This window comes from Rhamphochromis sp. 'chilingali' (genome assembly GCF_963969265.1).
Source record: "Rhamphochromis sp. 'chilingali' genome assembly, chromosome: 7".
Lineage (NCBI taxonomy): Eukaryota > Metazoa > Chordata > Actinopteri > Cichliformes > Cichlidae > Rhamphochromis > Rhamphochromis sp. 'chilingali'.
This window is the reverse complement of record NC_137934.1, coordinates 13,985,350-14,006,890: the sequence shown is the minus strand read 5'-3', so window position 1 is coordinate 14,006,890 and position 21,541 is coordinate 13,985,350. Positions and strand designations below refer to the sequence as shown.

At 39.5% G+C, this 21,541-nt stretch overlaps 1 protein-coding gene across 1 annotated transcript in view; it reads right to left on the bottom strand.

Moving 5' to 3' along the window:
- The window catches only part of apaf1 (apoptotic peptidase activating factor 1), a 45,355-nt gene extending 25,701 nt beyond the window's left edge, over window positions 1–19,654 (bottom strand). Inside the window, exons 1-24 of the mRNA XM_080887413.1 lie at window positions 19,491–19,654; window positions 18,026–18,214; window positions 17,156–17,345; window positions 16,732–16,929; window positions 16,277–16,466; window positions 15,297–15,409; window positions 15,055–15,186; window positions 14,596–14,834; window positions 14,275–14,442; window positions 13,929–14,060; window positions 13,482–13,595; window positions 12,573–12,757; window positions 12,143–12,269; window positions 11,772–11,897; window positions 11,527–11,667; window positions 11,136–11,261; window positions 10,584–10,730; window positions 9,121–9,249; window positions 8,867–8,992; window positions 7,729–7,848; window positions 7,462–7,587; window positions 1,940–2,065; window positions 378–509; window positions 162–287 (exon numbers count right to left, since the gene is read on the bottom strand). Of these exons, the coding sequence (XP_080743539.1) occupies window positions 162–287; window positions 378–509; window positions 1,940–2,065; window positions 7,462–7,587; window positions 7,729–7,848; window positions 8,867–8,992; window positions 9,121–9,249; window positions 10,584–10,730; window positions 11,136–11,261; window positions 11,527–11,667; window positions 11,772–11,897; window positions 12,143–12,269; window positions 12,573–12,757; window positions 13,482–13,595; window positions 13,929–14,060; window positions 14,275–14,442; window positions 14,596–14,834; window positions 15,055–15,186; window positions 15,297–15,409; window positions 16,277–16,466; window positions 16,732–16,929; window positions 17,156–17,345; window positions 18,026–18,169 (3,357 nt within the window). The 5' untranslated portion in view covers window positions 18,170–18,214; window positions 19,491–19,654. The remainder of the gene's footprint in view (window positions 1–161; window positions 288–377; window positions 510–1,939; window positions 2,066–7,461; window positions 7,588–7,728; window positions 7,849–8,866; window positions 8,993–9,120; window positions 9,250–10,583; window positions 10,731–11,135; window positions 11,262–11,526; window positions 11,668–11,771; window positions 11,898–12,142; window positions 12,270–12,572; window positions 12,758–13,481; window positions 13,596–13,928; window positions 14,061–14,274; window positions 14,443–14,595; window positions 14,835–15,054; window positions 15,187–15,296; window positions 15,410–16,276; window positions 16,467–16,731; window positions 16,930–17,155; window positions 17,346–18,025; window positions 18,215–19,490) is intronic.
- Window positions 19,655–21,541: the final 1,887 nt, after the last annotated feature.

Here is a 21,541-nt window from a genome sequence, read left to right as displayed (position 1 = left end):
GATGAGTAATATGTCATGTTGTTACTGGAGGCACAAACAGATATGTCTCATCTCCTCTGTGTGTGTGTGTGTGTGTGTGTGTGTGTGTGTGTGTGTGTGTGTGTGTGTGTGTGTGTGTGTGTGTGTGTGTGTGTGTGAGAGAGAGAGAGAGAGCGCTGAACCTTAGCAGTCTTGTCAGTAGAGGTGGTGGCAAAGAAGAATCCGTCTGGCGAGACATGACAGGACAGAATGGTTCCATGATGAGCCTCAATGTCCTGCAGTTTCTCTCCGCTCTCGGTGTCCCACACCTAAGAGTGTGCAAAGAAGAAAAAATTACCATTCGATCTCACACGGCTGTTAAATGTAATATTATAAATGTGCAAGAGCACGAGTTTTACCTTCACAGTACCATCGAAGGACCAGGACAGCAGTCTTGAGTCGTTTGGTGAGTCGGAGAGTAGAGAGAAGCATCTGACTTGCTCCTTATGACCGTGCAGTACTCTACACTTTCCTGACTGCCACTCCCACAACTACGGGGGACAACAGAAAAAAAGTCTTTCAGCCACTTTGTGACAGAGATATCAAAAATCACTTTTCACCCCTTGTTGCCATTTTTGCCTTTCCTATGTATTTAATGAGTAATTTAATCAGTGATGCGTTTCTTAAGTATCTATACATGAAGGAAGAATCAAACTGGTCAAACTCAAGAGAATTAACTGAATTTAAAAAACACATTTCTAACTAACACAACATAGGAAAGTATTTTCAAGCAGTCTTTTCCTCAGTGTAGCGCCCCATAAAATTAAGTGGATAAATCCATCTTTACAACATAATATCATAGTACTTAATTGATTTACTTTCCTTTCCCCTTCCTTTTAAATGTGCTCACTAAATGCTGATGAATCTGTTAAGTTAGAAATCTGGACCTGTGCATGAGTCTACAGAGTGTTTGTTTTATGTGAGCAGAGAGTTACAGGAAATGAGCTGAAACAGGAGTCCAACTGAGCTCAAAGACGGAGGGCAGGACAGAGAGAAGCATCCAGGTAATCCTATCAATCATGGCCTTGTGTGCAAGGTGCTGCCTTTCCACCCCCCGCAAAGAATCTGTCATTGGTGTGAAGGTTAAAACTTTTCATTAACTAAGATCAGTGTCACTAAATCGGCATACATTTAAACACAGATATCCATCTTCTTGTGAGCACATATCAAACTGCATAAATCTCAGTTTCTTTTTGAATAAGTGGGGATTGTTTGAGAGTGCTGAGAACAGTGCAGAGAGTAGCTGTATGAATATGGAATTAGATGCTGTGCTGTCGGTGAGGGAAGGAAGTGCTGCAGTGGACAGGTCTGTCGGCAAAGGGAATAGACGAAGAAGAGGGAGATGAGAGGAAAGGGGAAATGAGCAGCAGAGCATGAACGTTGGGAGTTGACAGAGCATAACGGCCTGAACAATACACACATACTCACACACTGCACAACAATAACACATAACAGATAGCTGCACGCGGTCAACACATGAGCAAGACGGAGATAAAGAGCTACCGAGAGCGGCACAGCCCGAGGCAAAGAAAGAGAAAAGGAAGGAGAGGACACAAAAAAAGAGGGATGAAGAATGGAGAGGTGCAGAGGCCGACAGAGAAGTTGGTAGAGTGTAACAGGTAGGGGAAAGTGAAAACACCACAGGGACCTGAAATATTGTGAGGTTAAAAGATTGAGCATGGAAGGCATTTTTACTCAAGGTGAGGAATGGGAATGGGGAAAGAGTAATCGATAGCAGAGAAGAAAAATGGGAAGCAGGTTGGCAGGGGAGGTGAAAGAAACTTGCCATTGATTAGCAGGAAAAGAAAGTGAGGATGGAGAACATACTGATGAATAGGACTAGGAGAAACAGAAATATAAAGCAGACAGACACACAGGATAAAGACAAAAACAAAGCAACCTAGAAAGAGGAGGAACCTACTCTTATGGTGGCGTCCTCAGATGAAGTGATGAGTGTTTGGCCGTTCTGACTGAACTGACAGTGCAGCACAGTCTTAGTGTGCCCCTGCAGAGTGGCCAGAAGCTTCCCAGAGGGCACCTCCAGCACCTGGAAGGAAGAAATAAACATAAATAATCAAGTAAACAGTAAGACCTAATGGTTAATGGCTTGCTCCAAAACGGGTCTAAAGATACACTTATGCAGCAAAAGTGTCTCTGAAGGTTCTCTTTAAAAAAAAAAATCCTGATAGAAAGTCACACTTTAAGGGAGAACTTAAAAGAAGAGATGTAAAGCACCACTGCTGGCTTAACAGTGATAAGCACATCAAAAAGAAAAACCGTGTGTTGTCACTTTTGAGTTCTGAATAAAACTTTGAGACCCTTCACAGAATAGCCAGAGCTGGATTTGAGAGAGAGAGATAAGATTTTGTGAGTGCCCTCTAAAGGTCAACTGGATGGAACATCAAATCCTGGAGGCTTCCAGAGATCCATATTGAGTTTACAGGTAAGTAAACCAATATGAGAAAGTTGTTAGATAATAACTGAAACTGTCATGAAATACAAATGCCAGTCCTTAAGACTTGGACTATTTTCCTCCAGCACCTCTGTGTGGGTGACATTTCTGGGATTCAGTGAAGTGTGAGTGTACTCAGCAGACATTATAAAAAATTGAAATCCATTTATTTCATTTCATTATCTTTTTGGCAATGTCTTAGATACTTCGGTGATGAAAATCTTGTAAAAACAATGACACACATTCATATCAGTCTGCTTTGTGTTTAGTTGTTAGATGTATCAATCAACTGTGATTGAAACGTACAAAATATACAATATTGTGCAAAAGTCTCAAGCCACCTCCAACTTTTATGTATTTTTCTTCCAAGCACCCAGGTGTGTGATTTGTTACTGTGGTCTTAAACAACAGTTCTCTCTCCAGGCTTTGTGAAAGTCCTTCTTTGAACATCGGCTGCTTTTTCACTCATTTTCCAATTACATCTTGTATCTGACCATTTTCAGAGGAATGTTGGTTTTTGCTTGAACACCGACCTATGAATCATTCAAAAATGAAAGAACCCCAACTTAAGAGATGAACCAGTGTTGTGTCTACATATAAACAACATCTTAGCAAAGAACCAAGAGCCAATTTTTACCGATTTCTTTACTTATTCATAGCAAGTATAAGAAAGATGGGCATAAAATTTGTATTTCTGCACTAACGATGTGATTCGCAAAGAAAAGGCAGCCGACATCCAAAGAATGTCTTTCAGGAATCTGCAGAACTTTTCCTGAAGACTACATGAAGACATTACAAGAAAGTTTCCTAAGAGAGTTCAGACTGTGTTGAAGAATAAAGGTGGTCATACCAAATATTGACTTTCAAGGTTATTAGAATTGTACAAAATATACTGAGGGGTTTTCAGCTTTATTTGCAGATGTTTCTGTAAGTCATTACACCCATTTCCCTGGCAAAATATAAACAAGTGACAGATGACAAATGACTGGCTAAAGACTTTTGCACAGGACTGTAAGGGCTAAACGAGCAGGTTAGCACTAAGGACTGTGCTATAGAAGTACAACACAAAACTGGTAGTTTGGTTACTGAGACTGATCAGCAATCACAAATCACATCAGAATAAAGATCATTATCACAGATTATATTGATTGGGAAACTGTTGTGGGTTTAGGCAACACTGAAAAAGTGGAACAGAACTGTATAATATAATAGATGTTTAGTTGATCACCAAAGCTAATTATTCTACTTGCCAAGGACTAACAAAGTGTTAATTAGGCTATTTTGAGGTGAAATTTGATTTATTATCTACTGTAACACTAATCCAAAAACTTTACTTTTCTAATTAACCATCTGACAGATTTATCCAGTAATAGAAGAAATATTCAGATTTGGAGCAGACAGATGGCTATGTGATTGGGGCATACACCACATGGGGAAAAGCAATGCCCTCAGCAGCTAAGTCCCCCAGTTTGACTCCAAACAGACCGGACATTTGCTACATGTCACTCCCCTCCTGCCCCATCTCTGTCTGTCCCCACTGCAGCTATCCAACAATTGTGATAAATTATGGAATCTGCGATCTGCGAAACCTCATAAACCGCAAACAACAAAGTAATACATAAATAATTAAAGACCTAGAGCACAAAATAAACTTCAGTCCATCCCATCACCTGTCGGTTTTGAAGGTATAAAGTAAAGGCTGATGTCACCTGGGGTTTTTAGCAGGCACTAAAATATTTATGTCTCAGGAGAAAGGGTTGAAAAGTCTGAGCAGAACAAGCCTCAGGGTGTGCTAACCATGTTTGTCAAGCTCCATGTTCTGACACGCGGGTTTCACAGCCTGTGAGAGAACACCTAGGCAAGCATTAAACGTCAGGCTCAAGTATTTCTGGGCTAGGGTTTTAATGGAAATGTCCATGGAGATCTGGTAAAAGAATAAATAAATATATAAGGGGAAATATGTAAAGAGGGAAAAAAGGGGACTGCTCATTTTAATAGACATAAACAAGCCACTGACTCGCTTTAAGACTCATGTGGTCAAAGACACATGAACAAAAGTGGTGAGATGGCCAAATAATTAGCCTGGTCCTGCATGGTGAGATGTGATAGCTGATACGCACAGTGACAACAATAATCTGCCTTTTCTATTATTAGCTTTAAAAGCCCTTTGAAAAAGTAAACAAACAGCCACACACACAAACAGCAATTAGTTATTCTTGAACACTCTGAAGTGCAAACACATTCACACACAGATCATACTCCTTCCCTACCATACCTGCACGCTGCCTGTGCACAGAGCTACTGCCAGCACCAACCCCCTGTGGGGGCTCAGGAGTCTTCGGATCCTGCAGCCAAGCATCCTTAGGAGATGACTAACTGTCAGCCCTGACGCCTGGCACACAATGCACACGTGCACACAAACACACATTTGCACTTTTCAATCATACAGAAACACACAGTGACATTATGTTCTCTCTCCTGCACGTATTTCACAAACTTTCAACTTTTTACATTAGCATAACAAAGCTGGCAGCTCACAATGCTGCAAACTGACAGATCATTGCTAATTTTTCTCCAGTACACTGGCTATAAATAAAACGACACGTTTAAGGAAAAAAATATGAATGAGCTGCAGCAGTCCGAGGAGCCACGATTTTATCCAGCTTACACTAGGGCTCCACCTGGTGCTAGAACTGCAACAATAAATACCCCTAAATCATTCATTTCTTAATGTGTCAGAATAGAAAACATGTCTGCAACAGAGATTCAGGAATCGGATTATATTCAGTGTTCAGAATAATGCCCAACCCACTGACTCACACTTGTGAAAGAATCGGTCGCTCTCAGGGGCACAGTAATTTCCTGCGTGGTACTGTGAAAAGATGCTAAATAAATATATATAAATATGATGTGGAAGCGATTGGTTATGACTGCAACTGAGCCACGAAATGGTAGGCCATGTAAAAATCAGAGAGCATCGTCGGTGGATGCTTAGATGCACAGAGGTCACCAACTTTCTGCAGAATCAATCGCTACAAACCTCCAAACTTCATGGCCTTCAGTTTAGCTTAAGAACAGTTCGCAGCAAGCTTCATGGAATGGGTTTCCATGGTGAGCAGTTTCATCTAGTCCTTACATCAACAAGTGCATTGCAAAGCATCGGATGCAGTGGTGTAAAGCACGCCGCCACTGGACTCTAGAGAAGTGGAGACAAGTTCTCTGGATTGACAAATCACGTGTCTCCATCTGTCGGTCCGATGGACGAGTCTGGGTTTGGCGGTTACCAGGGAAACGGTATTTGTCTGACTGCACTGTGCCACGTGTAAAGTTTGGAGGAGGATTATAGTGTAGGGTCGTTTTTCAGGAGTTGCGGTGGTTGCTCCCAACTTTGTGGGAGCATTTTGGGGACAGCCCCTTCCTGTTCCAACTTGACTGCACGCCAGTAAACAAAGCATGATCCATAAAGACATGGATGAGCAAGTTTGGTGTGGAATAACACTTCTGGGATGACAGAGTGGAGACCGTGAGCCAGGCCTTTTTGTCAGTGTCTACCCTCACAAATCCACTTCTGGAAGAAGAACGTCCCATAAACACTCCTAAACCTTGTAGAAAGCCTTCCCAGGAGAGCTGAAGCTATTACAGCTGCAAAGAGCGGGCTCACATTATATTGAACTCTATGGATAAAGAATGACGCATCACTCAAGTTCATATGAGTGTGAAGGCAGACGAGAGAATACTTTTGGCAATATAGTTTATATCACTGTTTGTATGCATCTGCATTTATCAAAATTCTCTCCAGGTATTGTCTTGGATCACTAATCATCGCTCTTTCTTTACTTTCTGGTTGAAAAATTGTTCCCAGGAGACAGGAAGGGAGACATATGAAGGGCCAGAGAGGAGCTGTAATTAAAATCATTAGCTCCTGTATTCATTAAGACAGCAGGACCTCTTAGAGCTGCTCTCTCCTGTAGGGGGCTGGAATGGCCTCAGTTCTGATGTGTCAGGGGACCCTGTTTGAGTGAGTGTTTGTGCTGTAATATAGGACAGTAACTTTGGGGGATGTCCTCTACTGCTGCAGAATATGCATTAAGTACACACACACCAGACTACAATCTCATTCTCTGCTTGCAAACCGCAATTTATCAGCTAGACAAAGAGCAGTGGAGCAAGGAGAGAACGGGGACATACAGAACAAAGGAGAAAAAAAGATAGATAAAACAAAAGAGGGAGAAAAAGAAATAAATACAGAGAGCAGGAGTGAAAAGCACTGAGAATATAAATTACAGGTAAAAGGAAAGGCTAAACATTGAAACAAGTCAAGGGAAAAGGAGATGAAAGAGGTGCTGACCTGTCACACCGCTGATAGGACAGATAAAAAAAAAAAAAAAGTGACAGCGATAATGTCAGATCTCATGACTCAACACGGCCTGAAAGAACACCTCCTACAGTGATGTGGAATGGAACATTAAACTCAAATGCTCAACATTTTTACATCTGTACAGACACACGCACACCTGCCCATACATGTATGTGCTTCTTTGATTAGGAAAAAAAAGATATAGGAAATTTGCAGTATTTGAGTACTTATACTCGCTTTAAAGAGGAGAAACATTACTTTTTAGTAAACATTACACTATAGATTATTATTTGATGAAAGGTGATTTCATTTACTCATTACACAGCGTGGTCTGGTTGTTGGTGCATGACAGCACTGGGATTTTCCCCACACAGCCACCTCTAGGGTTTACACAGAATTCAAAAAAAGACCACACACAACACATCCAGACTTGAAGCACATGGACTACAGCAGCAAAAGACCACACTGGATGCCACTCCGGTCAGCTACGAATACTAAAATCTCTGAAAAGAGAGTTCAACCTGGAACTAGCAATTTGTACCAAATAAAGCTGAAAGTGAGCGTACTTTCGATATGCTTGTTTTATGTGCAATTTATTATGTCCTTCAGTAATGTAAGAATCTGTTTAATCTACCTGCACAGTACCATCTTCTTGCCCCAGGACAACAGCAGAGGGCTGCCGACAGATACAGGTACACCGGATCCTGGATGACTTCTCCTCTGACTGGAACAGCACCGATCCTGTTCTACCATCACGCACCTAAAACACACACACGCATTTTTTTTTTTTTTTTTTTTTTTTTTAAATCACTGTACCAACCAACAAAAATACTACAGCTTCACGTTCCTGCCACAAAAAAACTCTATGCACTTTGATATATCCACTTTCCTAACAACTCACCTGCAGTCTGTTGCAATTATCTGCAGCTGACACTATGATTTCCTCATGATTAAACAGAACGTCAGAATCTCTCTTCAGGCGGATGGCTGAGGATGTGTGAACCTTCTTGGTCTCCCATATCTTAAAACAGAACGAACAAGATATGTAAATCTCACATAATAACCCAGAGTTAGAGTTGAATATATGCAATATCAACTGAATAAATTGACGGTTGTGGCAATATTTAAGTCACTGGAATCTTCTTGGCAGTTAAGATGAGGGTTTCTGGTGAAAACAAGTCAAATCCACACATAGCCACAAAGTACTTTTCTTTTTTCTTGCAGGATATTTGCCACGGCAGGTCAGGATTTTTCTTTTTGATGAAAGAGGACACTGTAAACACGTCTGTTTATCCCACCTTTTCCCTAGTGTGACCTGCAATTTATTGCCCTGTTAAGTTTATAACAACAGGAGTGACTGCTTTCCATCTTGTGAGTCTGTGGCTGTGAGTCTGTGGCTGTGTGTCACGATCAATATCTGGTGCCAGCATAGCGATCTCAGTTTGAAGTGAGATGATGTACTGCAGTATCGACATTTTTCTCTCACCCCTAATAAGCAGTATGTACAGAAGGCTCTGCTGTAGTTGTGGACTGTCAGGGACAGTTTTGCCACCTTGTTTGAAAAACAGCAGCTGTAAAAACTGTAAAAAAAGAAAAAAAAAAAACCACCCAAAAGGCTAAACTGCAGAGATATTTCATGTTACATTGTCTTCAAGCTATTTAAGATACATATTATTTTGTTTTAGAGAGCAATGAGTCAAGACAAACCTGTTAAATAATTTATTTTGCCATCTTTATGTAACCCAAATAACAGAGAAGTAATTTAAAAGCAAGTCAAAGCAACAGTTAGATCTTTATTTCTGCCATGGCCTAAATGCATTTCATTCCCATAAAAAAGACCAGATACCTTTTGTACTACAGTTACATCACCATCTCTGAGCACTGCTCATTAAGAACTGAAACAGCTGGCAAGGGGGAACATAGTGTAATTAGTCAACTTGTGAAGTTAATTTTACTGTCAGAATAAGCAATTAGAACAACACTGACAGCCTCTCTCCGTACTGTTATACTGTAGCTTTATCACACACACTCAGTCTTACCCTGATGGTCTGATCATCAGAGCAGGAGAGCAGCTGTGAGCCATCAAGAGAAAACTGGACACGCTGCACCCAGCTTAGGTGGCCACTGCAGTCTGCCATCTTTTTATTGGCTTCGAGATCCCACAGCTGGAACACAAACATTTATTTATCTTTATTATTAGTAGTAGTATTATTGAGAATTTTCTTTACATACTTACATACACAATTTTGAATTTTATATAAAAAAAGGAGACATTAAATATATAGTGAGATACCTCAACAGCATAGTTTGAAAATGCAATGGCCAGCAGGTTACTGGTGGGGCAGGCGTGACAGTATTGAACTGTGCTCATTCGATTGGTCCTGATTTCAAACAACATGTCTGATGTCTCTACATCAAAGACCTGAGAAACAATAAAAGACAGACAACAAATCAGCACCTGTTGTCTCATCAACATGTCCAAAAGCTGTTACGACTGTACAAATAACACATTGAAATTAAAAGAAAGGAGAAGCACAAAACGTGGCTTTCCCAGTTATTTGTCTCTCCTGGTTTTATTCTCAGTGAGTTCTTTGATTCTTTGACTATTTCATTAATTTAAATGTTAGCCCTAATTAGCAAATATTTGTATCTCTGCAGTGTACCTACATGCATCCCTTGCAATGCTAAAAATAGCTGAGAACTTAGCGGTCGACCAATTTGTACAAATAGGTCAGGCCCGGCTCGAAAAACCTAAAACAGCAAAGGCCAAAATGCCAAGCTTAAGACAAGTCAATTGGTGGCCATGGCCATCTTTAGTATTCAGTCTAGGCCATAGGTGTCAAACTCTGGCCTGCATAAGAAAAGATTCATTCTTTTATCTGGAGGAATAAATATATTTCAATAAATATTAACGTTAGCCCGCAACTTTGTTCCAGTTTTGAATTTTGGCCCACTGTGTATTTGAGTTTGAAACCCCTGGTCTAAGCAAACATCAAACTCAATGCCTATTGGGGAACAAGCTACACCAATCAAACATAACATTATTTTAGAAGGCGAAGGCTGGTCCGTGACTTGGCCTCCAAATTCCCCAAATCTCAGTCCAATCGAGCATCGGTGGGATGTGCTGGGCAAACAAGTCCGACCCATGGAGGCCCCAACTCACAACTTACGCAACTTGTGTTAAGCTCAAAGGTCATTTGACAATATCAAGTATACCAAGGTATTAATGTGCTCTACAATAACTCTGTGCTTTGCATCAAAAAAAAGAAAAAGATTTTCTTCATGCATTAGGATTAATGTTGCAATTTTCCTCAAGTTTATAAAGCCTCTCCTTTCAGTCACCTTAGAGTAAAAGAACCTATCCAATCTTCACTCTGTTTGGGTTCCCAGAATACAAATGAATGAAGATGTAGGGAACAGAGTGAGGCTGATAACAAGACAATACTGGCTGACTTTGGAAAGCTCAGGAGAGGAGGGGATATGCACATTTATAACCAAGACACACTATTTAGACTCTCTAGAAGACAAACAAGCTCTCTTTCCTGTCTCCTTCAATGAAACAGCACACCAACATCAAGGGCAAAGAGGATAGAGTGAATGTGTTTTCAATTTTTAATCAGTACAGCGAGAAAGTGTTAAGATAATGAACAATATCCAAACCATATGCACCCAATTTTATCAAACATTTAGCACCACCTACAAAAAAAACAGCGTACAGGATCATACAGCAGCATGCTTACAATGATAAATGCTCACCAAAACGGCATTTCTGGCAGCACATATGACGCGTTTGCCATCGGCAGTCCAGGTGCTACACTTGACAAAGACGTCTTCCTTGTTGTCTGTAAACATGTCACTTACATTGATCGTCTTCCATTCATTGGTAGAAGAAACCTCAAATACCTGCAAACATGCAGAATCATGCATGTCAGTGCATTACAAGACCAAGGTATGTAAAGCATATTAATATTTCTAAATTTAGTTACTAATAAATGATCTAAATAGAAAGCGAGTACCATCATTTGCCTATTTTGTTGCAGTAAAGTTCTTCTAGAATCAAATGTTTTAATTCAGGGATTATAAAACTATTGGGACTGTAAACTCATGACTAGGAAACATGTTGTCCAACAAAAGTACAAAAACGTATTTAAGAAAAACAAATCTTTACCATTTAAATCCGTCACTTCAGATTTAATTAAACAAAAACAGTGTATATGTCAGAGCACTTCACCTGCTAATAATTATTTCTAGTTCAGTGTGTGTTACCGTATCAAAAAGAAAGCAAGTATCAGGACTAATGGCAGTCACCTTAAGGGTACCATCGTTGGAGCAAGTTGACAGATACTTGTCATCAGGAGAGAAACAGCAGTGGTTGACTGGTTGAAAGTGACCAAACATGGTGTTCTGGGAGGATGGCTTATTGAGGTTCCACAACTAATGAAGCAAAGAAAATGCATGTGGCATTAAAAAAAATGGCTAACACATTACATAACATATTAGCCCCTTTTTGCCTTGTGTTTTTATGTGCATGTGTTAGCTAGCAATCTGTCCAGGCCTCTCTTCCTATGACAGCTGGGTTCTAACACAAATGAGATCTGAACTGGATAAACTGGATAAAAATTAATAGATGAATTGATGGAAGTAGAACACGAAAGGTCAGAAGTTTAAAAACAAAATCGAAAGCATAAATAAGACAAACCTTGACATTCTGAATATCGTCATTGGAGCAGGTGGCCAAAAGGAGGCGCCCTGATGTGTTGGTAAACTGGCAGTGGTTGACCTGCTCTTCGTGCTCCTCTTCAAACGTCCTAAGCAGCATTGCTCGCTCTCCATTCCACACCTGCAGTGTCAAGAACATCAGGATAACATGGCAGATTTCTGTGTTATTTTACTTGCTTATTTCTTAATCATAACATAGTTATAATGGTGCTGTGGACTGTGTACCTTGACTTTTCTGTCACTAGAGCAGGTTGCTAAGAGACGGCCGTCAGGGGAGAAGGCACAGCAAAGCACTTCATCATCATGGGCAGGGATCTCCATGAGCTTCTCACCTGAGGTACTTTTAAACACCTGCACACCATTGCAAAGATGGCAGCGAAGCCACGTTTCATCAGTACAATATTGAGTTCCTCATGTAACACTAAAAACTCCTGACTAAAGTTTAATAAACTATGAATTTACAGCTTTTAACAATGGTTACAACAAAGTGTTACTGAAGCTATTTGTAGATTCCAGAGAGCTGAACAATTCTAGTTAATGATTGCATTTTGGTCCATTCTGCTGTTGCTTTTGATGCTTTGCCGGTGAAATGGTACCTTGAGTGTCTTGCAAGCTCCACAAGAAGCAATTTTGGTTCCATCCTGCGAGAAGCAGGCTGAGTAAATGGAGCCCTGGTGGGGGTGAATCACCAAACGAGACAGATTGTCTACACCGCTCTTATTCCTGTATTCAAAAACACGACACACACACAAAACAGTAAAAGCAGGAGTTCAAAGCTTGTACACACCATTAAAATGGAAATAATAACAATTTCAGATATATTATATATTGAATATTCATTTTAATTGCATTGTAACAGCAAATGTCATCTAAAATCTTACATGTTAAAGAAGGGAGTACAGATTTAACAATGAAAATTAGTTATCATATAATTCAATAACAAACTAACTAATAATGAGATGTAAAAATCAACTTGAAATATCTCCATTATAAAGAGAACACCATATTAAATGCTTGCTTTCTTACACCAAGTCAAAGTAGAGTTTCCCAGCTTTGGTCCGGTTCTGTGCCTGCAGTTGAGCTTGTTTGTAGACCTCGGAGTTGGGCGGCTGAGACAGAGCAAGCTGCACAACATCAGGGAAAGGACGCTGCTCGAGCTGGTGGCCATTCAGAGACAGAAACTCCTGGAACTGACTGCGCACTTCACTGTTCTGGAAGCAAAGAAAACACAAGCATACTTGAGTCCACTGCAAACACCAGGTCACATTAAAGGGAAACTACCCAAAGCTTGTCGCTTGTTATCATAACTATTTTTCACTAAGAACTTAAATCACAAAAGTTTGATTGGTAAGTAATTGCTATTATGCACCATGGCATGTTCGCTTGCAAAGATGAAAATTAGAAAGTGAAAATGTGATAATTAAAAAGAAAATGAAGGTAGGAAAATTAAAGGTCAACCTTTTTATTTAATTCACAAAGTACATGAAAGACAGGCGGAGTCTAAACCTGTATTTTTCCTCGGGATGAGGTAGAATGAGCTGCACTCTCATTCTTTGTTGAATTACTCTTTTTGTACATGAAGATCAGAAATTTAAGCATCAAGGACACTGTCATTTTCACTAATTTGATGCAACAGATAGGTATGCACAAATTTATGATTCCTGCAGTCTGCACATATCTCTCATGCATCTTTGTGAGTTGCTTCACTCACTGAAAATATGACTGGAAATTTAAAAAAAACAACAATTATCTTCAGGCTCTGCATCATGCCACTCAACTAATCTTATGCCTTGAAAAACTACTTATACATAGAAAACAAAGGTTTGTGTGGCAGTGATAAATATTAAGTTTAAAGTGACCCATATCTGAACACATATGTGTATCCCATATGTGAAAAGGGCAATAGACACAGTGGCCATTTTTTTATGTCCTGACCTCTTGGTCCAGAATGGATCCATACTCCACATAGTCATTGATGAGATGAGCTGGACCCATTATCTTGGCCTTGATGATCACCCAGTTGAGAGAGAACATGAGTGAGTAGAGCTCCTAGACAGAGATGATCAGAAACCAAAAAGAGAAAAAGACACAGAGAGACAGAGACATGGTGAGAAAAAAGGTAGACTGAAGAAATAAAACCCTGCTATTATTTCTCACTTATACGTCATCTTAAAACACTGCATAGGGCTGTGCAGTCTGGTCTACTTTAACTTATGTATGTATGTATGTATGTATGTATGTATCTATCTATCTATCTATAATAAAAATGGTTTCCCATACTGTAGAACAGAAAATGAGAAAGCCATTTCATTGTTCAGCACTGTAATGAATTACTAGGTTCAAACACACTTAAAAGAAAAAGAAAATAATTATCACTTCTACCTGGGTAAGGTTGGCTTTGGCCATATGGTAGGTCAAATATCGGATCCAGTAAAGAGATTCCTCGTCTCCTGAAGTGGGGGGACCGTCTCTGTAATGCTGCTGGTACTGACGCACCACCTTAGTGTGAAGGCTCTGTTTAACACAGAAAACCCAAATAAGCACACACACAACAGCAAAGAACCATATTTGCTGGGTTAAAGATAATGACACTGGATTTATAGCTTTGATTTTATGCTAGAGCTAATTTAAACCTAATGTAGCTAATTAGTTAGCCTGGCCCCTTAAAACTTGTAGCTTAATTTGACAATCACTGCCCACTTCAATTGAAGGATGCCTTTAGACTGACCTCAAGCTGCGTTCGGTTCTGCTCCAACAGGAAGTCTATCTGGAGGTCGTGAAGGTAGTACAGGTAGGGTTTACTGTTATTGTCCACGAAAAGCAGAGACTTGTTAACAAATTCCTCCAGGATGTCCTCCACCTCCTCAGGTTCCAGATCCCAAAGAACAGACAGCACCTGGGAGAAGAAAGAACAACACAATTAACCGTTCTTAACCTTGTGGAAGAATAATATGCCATTAATCTGCAAAAAGCATTAAAATTTAAAATGTCATGTCACTGTGTCAGAAAATATAGGGATCATAAACAATCTCCTTTTGTGCAGACAAACCTTAGCGGGGATTTTGACATCCTTCTGTAGAACAGTAAGATCCTTGTAGAGGTCTCGGTGCTCATCAGGAAGTACCTCGATGCTAGCAGCCATGGCCTGATCCAGGGCATCATAGTCATAAGATGATGACTTCCTTATACGCTTGAACTGCTTCATCTGCAGCTGGCAGAGATAGTAACGCCAGCGGTTTGGTTTTTCTCTGAGCAGCGCTCCGATCAGAGACACCACCAAAGGGGAGCCTGACATGAGGGGCGAGGAAACAGAAATGTGTGGGTTTTTTTTAAAGCACATGACCCTAAAAATGATATGAGACCTAAATCGTCACAAAGCTTGATTTGTTTTCCCAGAAAGCAACAACTAAATCGAAATTAGCCATGTTTTCTTATAAAAAATAACATCACCCATATTAGCAAAGACATCTTCTTAGATTTCTTTATTAGTCAGTGTCAAGATACATACCTTTACACTCTCTGACAATACTGCGAGCCTCCTCAGGTAGTGCTTGCAGATTTATTCTAGTGTACAGAGCAAGGATCTCCAAGGCCTTGTTTTCATCCAACCCGCTTTCAACTTCCACCTCGTGCTTAGCACCTACAAAAACAGTCAATACAGAGTATTTTTCAGTATACAGAAAAGTAATCGCAGAAGTTTCACCCACTTAAGTCTGTACAGTGACCAGAGAAAAGCAACAAAACACATACCACTAACAGAATCAGTGAGGCTTCTATTTCTGGTGGTGAGAAGAACACGACAGTGGATGTCAAACACCTTCAACACTGTACTATCCCAGATGTCATCCAAAATCAGCAGAGATCTAAAAAACACAAAAGAAAGAAGGAATTTGTCACAGCTGCTGCTTTTTAAATCAGCTGACTGTTTACGTCTGCTGACGTAGATACCATCCAAATGACTGTGGCTGCACCACTTACTCACTTTCATATGAACAATCTGTCGCAGCAGAGCAGTTAAACAACATTCAGCACATGAAACCATCTGCATTCCTTTTACCTTTAAGCTTCTATTTTTCCATACGCAGATTTAGAGTTACTGAACACATCATTTTTTTATATTTTCTATGTAACCAAGTTTCTTCTTTAGTAAAAGTTTTAACTTTCCAAGGTATTTTGTTTGGTGACATAGGATACATTTATTACACAGTTATTTTATTTCCCCCACCCCGTCGAAACAATTCATCTTTACCTAAAATGTCTGTCGAATTTTTAAAGTTGTTGTCTTTAACTTTTTAAAACTTTCTTTTAACTTAAATTTGAATTGTTTTTAATGCATTATTGCAGTTCAAATGTCTCAGTTTATATTTCCTGCTGTGTTTAAATCAGTGGTATATACATAAAACATAATTCACCAATAAACTACATCTGACTTGACTTTAATAATAATAATGTTGGCGTTGTTGACCGACACAATTCATCTGCTTCAGTAACTTTAAAAATACTTTACATGTATACTGTATCTTTCTGTTTTAATTATTTTTTACATCCTTTATTATTTTACTTGTACATGTCGATATTAGAATGGCATGGTTAATGTAAATGATATACTAACTTATTCTATATACATATTACTTCTGTCTTATTGATTGATTAAAGTTAAAGTATTTCATGTTAAACTCAATATTATAAATAAAAAGTTGGGAGATCACATATAATTACTAAATAGTGACCTTGGATATCTGCGCAGCATGAGGAAGCGAAGACGCTCCTTGGCTTCATCCAGAGAGTTTGGAGGACGGTGGAGGGGCTGAGAATCAAGGCTCTGCTCCAGACGAAAACACAATGACTGAACTTTAACCAGCAGGTCTGGCTTGTCCACCTGGCCGATGGACAGCCAGTGGACGCCTCCAGGAAAGCAATCTGGAGATAAGAGGGAAGAAAGAGTTAAAGGAGCAAGAGTTGTCAAACTACAGAGAAGTAACTGCTATCTGTCAGTTCGTGGATCATTAGCGACAACATCATCTTAGCTGAGTCCATCGGTGATCTATGTTAGTAAGAGACCCAGAAAAGTACATCAACGATTACAAAAACTTTTTTGTTTTAAGCTTTTCCTTTCTCAGTTTCATTCATTGCCTCAAACTAATTCATATTGATAGTTAGTGCTTTATATCAGTCAAATATTCACCTTCAATGATTCCATGATCTCTAACAGCTTCAGCAGCTAGGACGGACTTCCCCGAGCCAGCCATGCCAAAGACAGTGATCCAGCCGGGCTCCTTCTGGAGCCGGTAAAGCTTCTCCCTGGCCCTGTTCACTAGTTCTGGTCTGCTGACAAACACTACGGGCCTCTGTGGGATGCCACCTTCACTAAGCATTGACTGAACTGTTGAACAAAGCAAAACTGTGAGTGTTTGAAGAGTTATCATACAAAAAACAACACTAAGTTTAATACTAAGAAGATGCTCAGTCAGGATCAAGATCAACTCCCACACAACAAGCAGACTCTGCACATCCTTTTTTTTTTCTGCCAGCACTCATGAACTCCCACACACTAACAGCACAACCTATCAAACCTCCACCATCCTCACCCACAGCTTCCTACTTCTTACCATAAGTTGCAGAGCCATCAGAAGAGCCCTTATGTGGATTCAATGAGATGTGTGGCAGGTCCCTATGGAGCAAACTGGCCAAATCGTCATATGCCTCTCTGACCAGTGCGTTGTAGAAAGAAATGTAGGCAAGGTTGTCCTTTCTTAACAAGAGCTCTATTAGTGCTCCAGCCTGATCCTTCCTGGTAAGCTGAAGACAGAAACATCAGAGATGAGATGTGAAATGTTATGATCTGGTAGAAACCATACCAGGCGATGTTTTGAATAAATGTTAAGAGTCTGAGATACATTCCACAAAAAAGATTGTTCATGTTACAACATTTGTGCATGGTTTAAGCCAGCTGTATTCTAGAAATCAACCAGTTGCATCGTCTAGTGGGAAAATCCCATGTTGGCAAAATGTTGGCAAAGGTTGGAATACAGTTTTGTTATTAATCATTTAAAAAGAGAATGTAAAGTTACATTAAAATTGTACACACTTATTGGTTTTGCTGTTAGTTTGATTTCTACAGCAGCCAAAAAGCATTCTGTTCATGTATGCCTCAGTTACTTAACGGAACATCATTTTAATGACACAGTATTGCTTCTCTATGGCGAAATCCAAGGTAATGTATTACTAAATAACCTTAAGGGGAAAATGAGTTATCTACAGTTATCGTCATGTCTTGTGTCCACAGAAAATGGCAAAGTCAACACAAGTGTGAAAACAAAGACTTGACTCAGTAAATAAAGGTAGGAGGAGGGTGACTCAATACATGGACAATAAAGTCTGAGAGGAGGAAAGGAGGACAGGGCTTCAGTAATGTCGAGCAATATTTTCATTGACCACAGTATTAATTCTAGAAAATGTAGAAACCACCAGAAGCTCACCTGAGTCCTGATCCTCTCCTCCTCATCCACAGTCATCACACCATCACTGATCATGTGATCCATCAGGTAGGTGGGCTTAATGTCCTCCTCCAGTTTTTGGCGGAAGCGCAGCAGACAGCTCCGTGCCCCTTCCTCCAGCGCCATTTCTGCGCCACACACCAACCATACAGGATCTCGGTGCACTGCACGCTATTGGAAAAAAATACGGCGTTTAATAAATTGTGGATCTGTCCATCCTTTTTGGCATGGCATGTATTTCTTATTGTTCCATCTTCAGGAGGTAGTGTGGGTAGTCTACTAATCAGAAGGTCAGTGGTTAGATCTCCAACTCTTCCAACCTGCATGTCAAAATATCTTTGAGCAAGATACTAACCCCAGAGTTTGCGCAACTCTTTCATGTAAATGTGACTGAATGAATTTTAAGTTAAACAGTACTTACGGGGGCACTCGGTTACCTCAGTGGTTGAGCAGGCAACCACATGCTACAAGGCCAAATGCAGCGGCTTGCATGTCTTCCTCGTCCTCTTTCTACCATCTTCTCTTTACTCAAACTATCCAATAGTGCCCCCCTCCCCTCCAAACATAATAATTAAGTATAAATTAAATTAAATTAAATAAGTACCAATCCAAGTACTGGTACTGTACCATTTACATGGGGAATACAAATATATATATTTTATATATATAATATATATATATTTTAATAAGGAGAATTAAAGTAGAAACATAGAGTAAATATTGTTAGTTTTAGTATTTGTTAGTTTGGAAAAAAATAAATAAATTAAAAAGTTTTTAAAAAAAAAATCACATCATGGTTGTAGAGGCACTGATGGGCATGTTTAATGAGACTCTGGATGTTTACAAGCCTGTGAGTCAACTGGTTTCTATTGTAATACATGTACTGTTTTTCCTATAACTCGCCTGACATATGTCCTCAATACGTCATGCCCCTGCTATATACAGATGTATTTGTGATTGTGTATATGTGTGAACTGATCAGTCTTGAAGGTTATGTATTCGTCAAGCTTTAAAGGTTTCCTGCTGTTTAAAAATAAAATTTGTTAGCAGGCTTTAACGGCAGAATGTAGTCTAAAACCTTAAAAATACCCTCAAAGCCACAAAAGTGTGTGAAAACAGTCTTTAATGTCCAGATATCTGTGTTCCAATACGAAACAGGAAGAGATCAAAAGTGAAAATACAAGAGCTGATAACGCATTCACTGGGGTATAGGTTACCATCTGTTATTAAAAAATAGTAGGAGTACTTAGTTTTGACAGCTCAAAATGAACTTTCACTAGTGCTAATGAAGACTAAACTTGACTCTTCTTATTCTTAGTCGACATCTTTTCTAGCGTTATATTCACAAACCAAGCCCAATCCAGCACTTGTTAGGAAGTTCAACCTACTCCGACTGCTTGAAGTAAATGAAACAAAGAAAGACAGGTAGCCACTAGCTGATACTTACGAATATCGTCTAGTCTTCAGCGAAGAAGGTGGTTGTTTAGTTGTATGCGGCTTCGATATCAGGTCACGATTTAAGAACCCAGTCACTAAACAGAGGTTTTAATTCTCTGTCTTAACGTGTTACTACACACCCAATTTTGAAAGAAGAGCTTCCTGATTCACAACAAAAACAACTGCCCCGGCGTGAAGCAACCAATTGCTTTGCAAGCTCTAGCTCACGTGACCGGTGAGCTCACGCTTTGGAAGAATGTGTAGCTGGGCAAACTGATGCGGCGTTTATATACTTCTCGTGTGTTGTAAATATTTGCGTTCGCTCAGCTAAAACGGTTAGGCTTTACAAATATTTTCCAACGATAAAGTCATATGAATACGTATTCCAGCGGCGGTGTTTTCATGGTAAATTTGAGTAACATAAGAGTTATTATGCGTTACTATAAGACATAACATAGAAACGACCATCATTTACTTTCTCTGTCTTGTTTAATCAAAAACACTTTAGTGTGTGGTATTACCCACTAAATTCATGATACAGTTCAAACACTTTGCACAATTAGACGCCACATTAGACGAAATTAGATTTATGAATTAAAAATCCTTTGACAACTCTATTTTTATCTACCTCCAGGCCGCACTTGAAGGCAACATTACTGCCTGGTGACAGCAAGTGATGAGAGCATTTGTTTACTCCAGTACACATTGATGCCCTGATAATACAATTATAAGTAGCTGTGAATAGATTACCTATATAATGCTGTGGACATATAGGCTTGTTGTCAGACCTGCGTGCAATGAGACTCAAATGAAGTATATGCAAGCTAAAATTATCATCTATACAAATTATTGTCTGTATTTAATTAATTAAGGATGCAGGTTGGTGATTATAATTTTCATCCTTGCTTAAATAGCTTTTTTTCTTAACAGTTGTGTGTTAGTCTCATGCATTCCCCAGATAGCAAAATGATAGCAATAATACATTATAGCTTTGTGTTTTCAACTTGCAACAAGAGAAAAAAGCAACACAAAATTAAAGATAAAGGTTCAAACCTGGTTTTCTTCCTATTCGTGGGCTAAACTGTTAGGTTCCCTCTATTAATACCCCTTTGAAAAAATATATCTACAGGGTGGGCCATTTATATGGATACACCGTAATAAAATGGGAATGGTTGGTGATATTAAAGTCCTGTTTGTGGCACATTAGTATATGTGAGGGGACAAACTCCTCAAGATGGGTGGTGACCATGGTGGCCATTTAGAAGTCGGCCATCTTGGATACAACTTTTGTTTTTTCAATAGGAAGAGGGCCATGTGACACATCAAACTTATTGGTAATGTCACGAGAAAAACAATGGTGTGCTTGGTTTCAACGTAACTTTATTCTTTCTTGAGTTATTTACAAGTTTCTCTTTGTTCACAGCCATTGTGGTCGGCATGAAGCTGGACACTCTGGTGACAGTGGCAGAGAAAAGGACATTAAAGAAACTGATGGACATTATGAACAATGCTGGGCATCCTCTGCACACGGCCATAAACAATCAGAAGAGTCTGTTCAGTGACAGGTTGCTTCTCCCCAAGACAAGAACTAACAGACTTAAAAACTCCTTTGTCCCACACGCCATCAAACTGTTTAACTCCTCTCTGGAGGGGAGAGGGAGGGGAAACAGGAGGACAAAGGAGGGGGGAACAACTAAGCTGTAGTGCCTCTTCACCTCACTGTACAATACCTTGTGCAATACTTTTTGTAAATAGTCAACAGTGCAATAGACTCAATACTTGAAATGTGCAATTCACTTGTATTTTTATTTTTTATTCCTATTTATTCTATTTATCCCCTTTGTATATTTTATTTATATTTGTCTCTGTATTTATATGTGTGTGTGTGTGTGTGTGTGTGTGTGTGTGTGTGTGTGTGTGTGTGTGTGTATATATATATATATATATATATAACAATTCTGTAACTGTAACTTCGGTCGTTGCTGTGCTTTTTGGAAGTCGAATTTCCCAGAGGAACCCACCCGAGGGATTAATAAAGTTCTATCTTATCTTATCTTATCT